Genomic DNA, 12,567 nt, shown 5'->3' with positions numbered 1-12,567 from the left:
CACACGCACAGGGCACTCTGATCCTGGAATTGGCACTTGCCTCCCAGGCAGCTCCAGTTTCTGTGCTTTCTACTGTTCTGGATTTTTTCCCTGTTCTTTTTTTATCTGTATGTTGTTTTTGTTGTTGTTGTTTGTTTTGTTGTTAGCGATTTCCCTTCCTTGCTCGTGTGCTCAGCAATACATTTGAAAGTATATTCAAATGTTTCGCAGCAGGAAACCTTTTCCCTGTATCTAGTCCACAGTCCTGTGGAAAGCTAAACCCCAACTGTCTTTGCCAAAGGCAGTTTTCCTTTTTCGCTGCCTATCATGTGACTTTCTGTTTTATGTGGTTTTATTTTTTTATATCTTATTTATTTTTAAGTTCTGTCCATTCACTTTTACCCTCTTCTCTTTCTCAGTTTATCTTCTGTTCCTTAAGTCTCAGTTTTTCTTCTTTGACCTCTATTCTTTAATGGAGAATTATTTGATCATAAAATTATACTTATCTTGGCATAATTCTTCTAGTTTGTATTGTTCAGCTGCCTTTTATTTTATTTTATTTTTTTGGTTATATTCCACTTTATATCTCTCTTTTGGTGTGTGTGTGGTATCTATGCATACATTGCATGCTATTTCTTTTCTTATGGGTACTGGGTACTCATCCTTAAATTCATCTGTCCTTCCTGAGCCAGCTATTTGTGAAAGGCTAGAACTGGAGACCAGCTAAGGGCAGTTTGGATTTCCAAATGTTTTTGGTCACCACCCTCCCCTGGAGAATGACGTCTTTCTGAGCAACATTAACTCATTTTGATCACAGCCCTTTTGTATGGTGACAGGAAGCTTGGCCTTTGCCAGGTAAGTTGGAGGCTGAGCATTTAAGCTGGTTACCACGGACTTTTCCTTGTTTACCTTAACATAACCTTCATCCTGCTTCTCGAAGAGTTGACATGCTGGCTCATTTTCACATTTAACATTATGACTTTTGACATCCGAAGCTAAGCAGGGATCAGAACATTTCCCAGTGCTCGTATGCATCTCAGACCTCTTGTTCCCAGCAAGGGTCATTTAGTGTCCTTTAGAGTGTGCCACCTGTAGCGATCTCTCTGTTCTTGCCCAATCAGGGAGCCCTCGGATCTTGGTTCTTACATCAGAGTCTTCTCCTGTCCTGGTTCAGTTTTCCTAACCCTTGGCAGCCATTTTAAGAGAGCGATGTTTAGATTATGGGTGTTTCCTACTTCCATTGGTTTCATTTCTGTTTCTCATTCTCCTTATTCGTGGTCAATTTCAGAAAAGAGAGCCTTTCGGCTTCCATCTTGATCTAGAAGTTCAGAGAAGGATTATTTTAGGATGTAGAAGACTTAAACAGGTGAAGGAAGAGCTGACTCACAGAAGATCTGAGAAAGGATAGGCTAGAAGAATAACCTTGGAAGGAAGGGCATATCTTTCTCACTGACAGGAGGATAAAAAAGTAGGGGGAAGATGAAAAACAAATTTAGGTCCATAGGAAGAAAATTGAAGGCATGAATGGGTACTTGCTCCTATGGGAGAGGTGGAGTCCGACAGATACAAGAAGAAGCGATACACCTTTATTCATTCATTAAGCAAATTTGTGTCATAAACATGTAATATGCCCGGCAGTAGGGAAATAGCAATGAACAAGACAGACAAGTTCTTATTCTCAGAGACTTCACTTTTTCATAGAAGAGTCAGGCAATGAACAATTGAACAACAACAATAACAACAACAAAATCAGGGTCTACTATAGAAAATAATGGAGCAGTGGAGTCATTGGCGAGGCTTCCATGAAGAGGTGATGTTTAAGCTAGACCTGAAGGAACAGAGAATCTGTCCATGTGAAAATGGGGGAAGAGCATTCATGGCATAGAGAGTAGAAAATGCTTTGTCTCTGAGGCAGAGAAGAGCTTAATGGGTTTTAGGAACAATCAAATTGCCAGTTGGAACTTAAGGAGCAACAGAGAATATGGTGTGAGTGGAGGCTGGAGAGAAAGGCAGGTACCAAATCGTACCAGTACTTATAGAAGTTAGGTTTTTATTCTCACATAATTCGCTCAGTCTGAAGAGCCAGTTAAGGATCGAAATGTAGATAAATATGAGTAAATTCTATATTTTACCCAAAAAATGATATTTGGAAGCCATAAGAAAAGGTATAACATCAACATGTGCTTTAGAAAACCTCTAAATGGAGTTCTGGTGTTAAGGTCATTTGAGCAGAATGCATAGCATAAAAAAATATGATGTTACTCACAGCCTCATAATTACAAGTAGAGGAATTCTATGTTACACTTCTGGGATTGAGGACTAGAAACTAATTGTACTCTGGAACAAAAGATACTATAACATTTCAGAGGCCCTAGGCTTTGCTACACATTTCTGAATTTGAGAGTATGGCTGAGGGAAGTCAGCTGGGAGGAGGGCACTGATAGACTCAGGATCTCCTAGCCTAGGAAGTGGGAAGACAAGGGCCACGTCGAAATGAGACGTTCACTCAGCGCATGGGGCCATCTAAGACAAAGCTTGCCAGTATCCAGAACACACAACTTTCTCTCATGCTTCGTGTGTTCGGAAAGAGAAATCACAACTGGAAATCTTATCTCTCAGCAACAGTGTGACCATGGAAAGAATTGATGGGACAGCAAATCATGACTAAGAAATCTGCAAGCAAAGTCATAGAGCCCCAAACCAGAATTAAAATGTTTCCAATCAGTATTTGGTCAAGTCTGAGTACCAATAGATGAGTTTTAAAAGGGAAAGCAATTTCATAGGATCATGTCTCATTGAAACTATAGACTTTAAAGATGTATTCATTTATTTCTTCTTTCTCTCCCTTTCTCCTTTCTCCCTTCTTTCAATAGTAGGTGTCTGAGATCATGCTAAATGGCCTTTATAAACCATTCTATAGGTAAATGCCTTTTCTCTTTAGCCTCCTTTGTGGCACTGTTCTCTGCAACATCCTTTTCATTCTAATATTTTACTAAATTCCAAAGAATTTCCCACTGATCAGTAAAGCTTCTTCTTGACGTAGACTAAAGCTGATTAGTTTCAGCTTCATTGGACTCAGTCTGAGAGACTCTTTGCAGAAAGAGAAAGTGTGAATTCAGTTTTCTTTTGCATTCATTTCCGATAATCCCAGGAGTTCAAATGAGGCCTCAATGACTTGCCGTGACACAGGTATTTTGACTGGGCAGCTTGAAGGACTGAGAAGTGACAGTGCCCCTTCCACTCTCAGTTCATGTACAGTATTCTGGTCCTGGCAGCTGAGAAGCAGCAGCAGGTGTGTGCTGAGGAATAGATGGTCATTGGTCCTGGTCACAGAAGGAGCTTCTTCATCACAATGGAATGTTTCAGTATCACTTATCCTGTCCAAGAGAACCTATTTTTGTTTCATATCCGTGCCCTGGTAGTAGAGCTCAAACTTATTTTGGGTTTGCTGATGACCATACTATCAAGAGGATATCAGTGCAGGAAGCCAAGAAGCTACCATCTGTACTGTGTTTATATATCAAGAATTATTTAGAAGGCTGATTACTCACTTAGCTGTGCCTCTTGACCTTCTAGTGTTACCTTAAGAAAGGTGACTTATACTTTCTTGAAAGTCACTTCACTTTTAATAACCCATATAATTCCCTCAACAAATTATAGGGAGGTCAAAGGATTGACCAAATTATACTATTAAGTATCGATCCACTGTGCTTTACATATGGCCGGGACTGAAAGATCATTCTCGGTCAACAGAAAGTAGCTCTCATCAGTGGTGTGCCGGTAAATGATTACCAGTCAGCTCGCCAGAGGGTACTTGATCTGTAGCATTTGCTGATTTCCATCGTGGAATATTAGGAACAGCTTCATAAATTTAAAAACTTATATGGAATGCAGAAATTCCACAAAAGGCAAAAATGACTAAAACTAACTCAAGAACAAATAGAAAACTTGGAAATTCTATATTTATTAAAGAATTTGAATTCATAATTAAATCTCACAAGAAAACTTAAAGTCCAGAAAACTTTAAGTTTTCTCACAAGAAAACTTAAAGTCCAAACTATACTCCACTGAAGAAGTATATCAAATAGGTAAGGAAGAAATGATATCCGTATTGCACAAAGTCCTTCAAAAAATAGAAGAGGGAACACCTTCCCAATTTATCTTTTGAGGCCAGCGTTGTCCTGTTACCAAATTAGGAAAAGACATTATGAGAAAATAAAACTAACTACAGGCTGATATACCTCATGAATAAAGATGGAAAAAAATCCTAATGAAATGTCAGCAAGTTGAATCTGGCAATATATAAAAATACATAATGACCAAGAATTAAAGATTGGTTTAACATTAAAAATCAGTCAATATAATTCATCATATTAACAAAATAAAATTGAGAATAGGAGAAATTTTTCTCAACTTGATAAAAGGCATGTAAGAAAAACCTGCAGTTAAGAAAGATCAAACTTAAATGTTGAAAGACTGACTGGACACTTTCCCTTAGGGAAAAAGGCAAGAATGCTCACTCTTAATCACTTCTGATCAACATTGAGCTGAATGTCCTAGGTTGTGCTATAAGAAAAGGAAAAAAAAAAAAAAGTAAATGGCATACAAATTGTGAAGGAAGAAGATTGTCTTTATCTGCATATCACATATCAATATCTAAAATATTTATATTTTAATTTATAAAATAACTACCCAAACCACTAAGTGAATTTAGCAGAGATGCAGGATACAATATCATTATACAAAAATCATTTGCATTTTTATATACTAGCAAGAAAGAATGTAAAAAATATTTAATACTGTCTACAGTAGCATAAAAATGAAATGTAGTGATTTAACAAAATACATGCAAGATCTATACACTGCAAACTACAAACATTGAGAAATTGAAGAATAAATAGATGGAGACATAAATTATGTTAATGAGGTAGACTTCATTAATCTTGTTAAGATGTCTTTTTCCCCCATATTGAATGCATCGATTCAATACACTTATAATCAGAATTTTAGCAGGATACTTTTATAGAAATTAACTAGCTGAGGTTCTAAAATTTAAATGGAAATGTAGAGGACTTCAAATAGCCAACACAATTTTGGAAAAGAATAGAGAGGGAGCATGTAGTAAGCATAATTCTAAGATGGCCCCAAGATTTCACCTCTCCACCCTCGCTGTGCAGGCCTGTATAATTCCCTCCCCTTGAGGGTGAGAGAAACCTGTGAATATGATGGGATGTCATTCTCATGATAAGGTTAGATTATGTGGCAAAAGTAAAGGTCCACCTATGGCTGTATTCAGGAGTAAATGGCTCATTCCTGTGTGTGGACACCAGACCAAATGTAACACTTCTTTCTCTCCCTGTGGAGACAGATGCCTCTTACCCATCTCTTAATTCAGGTGTACACACACTGATTGCACAGTCAACCCTCTGGAATCAGACCCAGGAAGGAAACCCACACAGGTCCTGAGTCATACTTGTGTCTATTTGGACAGAGAATTCCAGATCATGGTTCCCTGGGATGTAGTTCAGAAGAGAAGGGCCACAGCCCTGGGTAGACAAGTCACTTGGCTCTGGGATCGCCTCAGTCCGTGGGTAGAAAAGAGACTCAAGGTGGCTGGAGTAAGGCCTACTGAAATAGGACATCTCAAACTTTCATGTGCATATGAATGACCTCAGGTCTTATCAGAATTCAGGATCGGAGCATATCAAGATGGGAGGTGGTATTCTGCAAATCTAGCAGGTTCTCAGGTGCTATTGCTCCATGGGACTCCACTTGGAGCAGCAAGACTGTAAAGCATGGGGACCAGGTCTGAGGACAGGTAACACCGATAGTCTCTACATTTAAAGTCTGTAGTGGAATAAATAAACTAATATTATGTATAATTCAAAATACATTGTATTCAGAAAGATTTGATTGACAGTTAACCTTAAGCTAATAATAGGTTTTTTTAATCTTGTGCATTTATCAACTAAGTGAAAATGGTTGACCCAAAAACAGGATAAATAACTGGGTCCCCAATCTGTTTTTAAAACTATGTATATAATCTAGAGTTGGCTATTGCCATTATCATTCAGTGTGTTTTATGAAAGAATAAAAGGCCATAACATCTTAAGTTTTAAGGGTGAATTTTTTTTGAGGGACCGAGATTACCCATACCATAACTGACATACTTGGACTAGAACTTTGGAACCCATCTGAATACGAGCCTTGAGCTATAAACCACCATGGGTTTTCTAAAAAGTGATATTAAAATATTTACTATTTTTATTAATAAAATGTGGGGACGTGGTTGACTTATAAGAAATGCGATTAAAATTGTTTCTGTTGAATATTCGTGCTGCATTATCATTCTGTAGTATTTATTATTTGAGACGTAACTCTTCAGAGACTTTGATCCCTTCCTCTGTGGTGATTCCTTTTTCCATGCTACATTTATTGACAAAAGCATTTTCTTTTTCTTTTAAATTCTATGATGAAGGTTATGACCTTGGACCATTCATTTCTTTATTGTATTTGAACTTATTCTCTCATCATTAGTTTGAAGAAAGCTGATAATAAATTGAGTACTCTACTCTTTTGATGATTATGCTGCTGATGGGTTAAAATCAGCCTCTGGAACCCAGATGAATTTACAGATTATTCCCAGAGAATTAGGAATCTTCTTTTGCCCTCCAAACATCCCACTTCTCAGTGCAGCCAAAGCCCCCACATAGGCTATATAAATTAATACATTTGCTCGCAATGTGACTTTGGGACATTTTATAGCAGTGATTTCAGTGTTGTTAGTGGTGAAATAGAAACTTGAGAATGCGAAGATTAATTTAAAACACATGATGGGTTCAAGGAAAAGGGACATCCACTACAGATTCTTGAATGTGTGCTAACTCTGTACAGTGGGGAATGGGATCCAAAAACCACCAGTGAACTTTTAAACCCTCTTGAGAGGAATCAGACGAACATGATTAGCCCTGGAAGGGAGCCGTTTCAGACAAGAGACAGACCATTTTTCTCTCCCTCACAAACAGAACACCTCAGAGAACACAATGGAGAAATCCCAAAAGCGGACAGCCCCGGTCGCTACCACTAAATGGCATGAAGTTAGAACCATCTTTCTGGTCCATAGCTGGTTAACTGATTTGTCTCTCATTATAGATTACAAGTTCTGTTGGGTTATTTGAACAATAGATAATTAATAAATCGAATGTTGTGGATAGTTGGTGACTTTGAAATAAAGGATTTCTTTTCCCTTCCAGTTCGTCGTAGCGGTGTTCTGGATAATTTATGCCTATGACAGAGAGATGATTTACCCGAAGTTGCTTGATAACTTTATCCCAGGGTGGCTGAATCACGGAATGGTGAGTGGACTGAAACAAATGATTTCCTTTTATTTTAAAAAAATCTGTTAAAGAGCTATTTTCTAACTAAGCTTTCCGTAGACTCTATCTAGCTGAGAAATATTGGAAGATTATAATGCAGTCATAACTAGAGAAGAAAATCAAATATAAATAAAAAACATCTTCCCATGAAACTGAGTCACTATTAAAACTATGTACTAGATGAATCCAAAGTTTATAAAAGGCATCAGTGGTGTTAGATAAGACATAGGTGTCTGCATAGAATTTGGTTTCTGTGCCATTAAAAGGTTTGTCCCCTATTGGAGCCTGAGGATCGATTCCTATCTGGGGGACTATTGACACCTGCCCCTCTTCCACTCACATCAGTGAGATTGTGTCAGAAGTAACTGCGTATTATACTTGGACAGTTTCCCCCAAAGGATCAGCAATGCTGTTCTGTGCCCTGGGAGACCTGCTGCAGGCATGGGCGGTGTCAGCAGTGGCTGTCTGCCTTGTCCCAGTCTGCCCGTCCAGGGGTCTTTGCCTGCAGCTGCTAGGTCTTTTCCTTCTTCTCAGTCTAATTCTTCATGAAGCTTTAGCCATGATGTTACCTTCACAATTTAAAATCAAATGCTTTGGATGATTTGCACATCACTTTCCAAGGTTCGAAGAGATATTTCTGTAGAGTATGTTCTCTTCCCTTTCTGCTTCTGGAATTGAGCAGTTTTGGTAAGAACTGAGAAGCCTGTATTTTTTGGTTACAGCAATTTTTAAGACTGTCACTGGGTACCCATGGTGAAAAGGTCAACCTATCACAGAAATTATAGGGGAACAAAGAGCTAGAAATCATGTGTCTTAGGTTCAAAATAATAGTTTCCCTTCTGCCCCCAATTTTGGTATATTTTAAGAAAAGTGATGCGTACTAACAAGCATTACTATACTGAAGAGCTTTGATCAATCCTTTTTAAGCTAGTTTATCAAAAGTGGCACATCGCAGAGAACTGAAAGTTCCTTTGAGTCCAATTAGAGCACAGTGTTGAAGGATTAACATGGCACCTCTGGTCTAGTTTTCAACAAATCGGCTTAGTCTTATCAGTTCACTTTAACCACTTAAGGGACCTCACCTGGTTACTCTGCCCCAATCCAACTTTTCCCTTTTCTTCAATGTGAAAGCCCTTTCATGATTCCATGTCTTTGCAATCCTCTGCCCCGAATGCCCTTCCCATTCTTTTCTGAGAAACTACTGCTCATCCTGGTGACTTATTAACATCATCTCTAAGAAGTCTTTTCTCACTCTCCCAAACCAAGTTAGCTCTTCTGTTGTTTGTGTTTGCAGAGCATTTTCATATGTCTGTTATCCATGTCTGTATCCCCCACAAAAATGTCACCCTTCTAGTGAAAAACAGCAGCCTCCAAATCCCACGCACTCTGCCCAGTTGCCTGGCTTATAGTAGGATCAATGCATACTTATTAGATTGATGAATTCAGTATTGTCGGTTTCCATAATTCCTTGCTAGTCAGTACTAATAACTATTATTTTTAAAAACCTACTGCATGCCAGGCATTCTGTAGTGGTTATGTCATTTAATTTTCACAGTGGTACTATGAATGAGAAAGTATCATCATACCTTTTAGAGGTGAAGAAACTTAGGCTCAGAAAGTTTCTGATACTAGCAGGGCCTTAGCTGGTGCATTGCATACTGTTCTCTAGTACAGTCCTTGACTCTTTGGGCTGTTGTCTACATCCCTTATCTACACAATATTACTCAGGCCAGAGAAGGAATCACAGCCTTTGCAAATTCTAGTGTTATTTAATGTTTTGAATGAACGGTTTATTGAGCATATTGCAGCCATTAGAACTTCATTTTGACTCTTATCATTTTCTCTTGATTCACTTTGGTGGGTTAAAATTCTCACTCTTGGCTGCAACCATTACTTAGAAATGCAAGGAGGATTTGAATGACACAAATACATAGGATTGGAAGAAGATTAATTAACATGTCAAAGTCTTTCAGATAATATGAGTTCAGTAGATTCTTCCACAGTGAATGTTGTCTCTTAGTAGAGATGAATGACTATTTTTTTGCTTTTCTTCATGTTCCAGTTCATGATTTTAGAGTTACTAAGAAGTCGCATACAGTGGCTGAGGAATATTTTGCAATATTAAGTAACTTACATTACTCCAAATGTGTATATATGAAACTTTAACTACAACATGATACTGACTCTTTAGATTGGCAATTAAAATATGAACATTTAAATGCTGTAGTCATGAATAATTTTTATAAAAATGTGTAAGAAGAATTATGAAATATCAAGATATTAAAAAACATTTTTAGCTTTGTTTAAATTTTATTTAAAGGTTTAATAATTAATTATCATTTGTATTTACTTTTAATTTTAATAGATAATTTCGAACATTTAATTTTAAAAATATAAAATAATTCAATTAAAAATTTTTAAATTTGCTTTAATGTCCATATTTTGATGAAAACATTTATATTGCGTATACTTCGATTATTATATTTAGTTGATATTAGATTTAGAGAAACACTATCAGTAGAGTTCAAATTTTGTTGACAATTTCCATCATATTTAGTGAATTTGCTGGAGTGAGGGCAAGAAAAAAATTTTGAATATTTATATTATTGTATTAAATATTTTATATTTGTAATTTATAAGTCAGTATGTTTTTTATTTTATTACTCATCCAATCATATTTTTCTATTTTATTTTATGAAAATACATGTAACTAGATAGGAAGATAGATCATATTTTATACAATACTTTACTAGCTTAATTTGTAACTTTTAAATATTTCTGCAAATGGTTTGTGGCCCTCTAGGCCTGTTTGTTCATTTAAATTTTTATAACTACAAGAATGCCTAGAGAGAATGTACCTCGTTCTTATGTGTAGAATCACATTTATTGTTTGAAGAGTCTCAACATAATTTCTAGAGATCCAGAGCCCTAAGCCACAGAACTAAGTCTGTCGTGGCATCATTTCAGAAGATATCATCAAGTCAGTCCTGAATTTGCTGCATTCAAACGTCCCAGCACATTAGTCAAGAAAACAGGCATAAGAGAAAACTCACAGGATCTGAAATTCAGTTTTCACTTTTTTTTGTTTTTTTACATTGGCTAGTGAAATTAATGTTCTTATTGGTTATCGCTATTCACAGATTTTTCATTTTGATTTATACTAAAGTTGCCAGCAGTTAGACATGATTATAACTAAAGGCAAGTATCCTATCACTTCCTTCCTATTGTCTTCCTCTTTACTCTCAGTAAGCAGTTATAGAATTTATGTGCAGAAAAGAAAAGGAAATGAATAAATAGATGAGTTAAAATAATGATACACCTTGGTGTGTAACCACTAGGTTATCACCAACCTCCATGACAATAGCACCCAAGAAAAAATAATTTTAACTTATTACAATTAAAAATATAAACATATAAATATAGTACATTCAAATGGAGTCAGTTCAGTGTCCAAACTCAGGAACTGTCTATCCTTGAAGCCCTATTTATCTTTGTATTTTCAGCAACTCAAAAAACACATGATGCCCATAAGGCGTTCACTGACTGTTGATGATAAAAAAAGATATTTGTACATTTGCTTTGACACTTGGAAAAATGTCAGGTTTACATTTATATCCTTCTACCACCTTGCTATCCTAAGTCCACTGATGACCAGACAAAAGAAAAACAGAGGCGATATCAGTAAATGAATCAGTTTCTAAAATGTAGTGAGAATGGTCACGGGTAGTTGTGGGGAGGGTTCTGCATGGCAGCAACGTGTGGGGGCTGAGCTTTGATTTAATTCCATCTAGCAAACATTTATTGAAGGAGATTTGACTGTGAGTGGTGAATACCCAATGTAATATACCTATGACATATTATTGAATTGTACATTTGAAACCCATATAATTTTATTAGCTAGTGTCACCCCAATAAATTTAATTAAAAAAAGAAAAGCTATGATATGCAAAGCACCTTGCTAGGCACTGTGTGGGTATAGAATGGGAAAAATGCTTGCCATTTTAAAAAATGGAAATGGCATTTTTGAAGGGAAGGAAGGTACGTAGGAAAACAATGCCGCAAGCCAACAGAGTGGTCTCCGGTAGGCTGTGGTCACGCTGTCAAGGAAAGACACTGTTGTTATTCTGACCTTTGCATTGGCTGTGAGAATAGAACCCTGAAACTTTCTCTCCTGCTGATTATAGTTTTAAAGCATTGTCAGTGGAATAAATATACATTAAAAGCAATAAATAAATACATAGATAGATAGATAGATAGATAGATAGATAGATAGATAGATAGATAGATAGATAGATAGATAATTAAAACTCTAGGAAGATTGCAGACTCTCACAGATGCTATAACAGGAAAAAACAACAAAGACAGTGTTTCTGCCTATTGAAGACCTAATTAATGTTTATGAAGAGCTTTGAGAAAGCCAAGCACTATGGAAGACTAGGATATTATTATTATTACCACAGATCTTTAAGCAGACATGACCTAGATATTCTTATAAGCACAGCAGGAGTTGTTCATTCCCCCATGTAATTTGTAAGGAGAGGGGAAAAAAAATAAACCCCGCCTCTCTTCATGCTTGATTTGTCAGTTCTTGTTATATGTAACTGATCCCCAAGAGACCCTTAATTTAGACAACTGTTTATTCTGTTCAGTATTATTTTGACATTTGGTAATGACTGAAGTTTTTGTACATCTGTCTTTCCCAGAATTGAAGGCGTTAAATACTGCTTGTATGATCATTGTTTTTGTAGGAACTCAGATTTGACATTATTCTTTTGGTAGATAACACGACTTATAAAAAGTTTCTAGTTCTAGGATACACAGATTTTTATGTATTTCAGTACCCGTGGAGTTTGTGCCACCTTGAGAGTGGATAATTTATAAAATAAGCTGTTGGTTGAAAGAAGACCATCGTAAACATTCCATATGAAAAAGCTGACCTTTCTTAATTTTCTCAATATGTTCTCAAGTAACTAGAGGATATCTGGAAATTTTCAAAAATCAGAGACTAGAACAGAGGTTAGAAATTTCTTGGGAACCTTTTTCTAAGACTCCCAGTGGACCTCCCAAAGCAAACAAATAAGACCCCAAAGACCCAGGAACAAGGAGAGTCGCATCCACAGGGAGGCAGTTTCAGAAGCGCCGAATACTGTTCTTGTGTGTCAGCTTTTCTCATATCCAATTTTACAGATCATAGCTTCTTCCATTGTGATAG

The 12,567-nt window shown here is 36.7% G+C and overlaps 1 protein-coding gene across 6 annotated transcripts in view; it reads left to right on the top strand.

Annotated features, from left to right (window-relative positions):
- Positions 1-12,567, top strand: part of AIG1 (androgen induced 1) — a 203,621-nt gene that overhangs the window by 67,797 nt on the left and 123,257 nt on the right. For all 6 annotated transcript variants that reach the window (XR_005654265.1, XM_039869740.1, XM_039869737.1 and 3 more), the window contains exon 3: positions 7,233-7,334. Coding sequence is in view for 5 of the 6 variants with exons in the window: in XM_039869740.1 (XP_039725674.1) it covers positions 7,233-7,334 (102 nt within the window). In the remaining variant the exon portion in view is untranslated. The remainder of the gene's footprint in view (positions 1-7,232; positions 7,335-12,567) is intronic.

Source organism: Pteropus medius, unplaced genomic scaffold (assembly GCF_902729225.1).
Source record: "Pteropus medius unplaced genomic scaffold, Ma_sr-lr_union100, whole genome shotgun sequence".
NCBI classification, from domain to species: Eukaryota; Metazoa; Chordata; class Mammalia; order Chiroptera; family Pteropodidae; genus Pteropus; species Pteropus medius.
The sequence above is the reverse complement of the archived record's forward strand: the minus strand, read 5'-3'. Positions and strand labels throughout refer to the sequence as shown.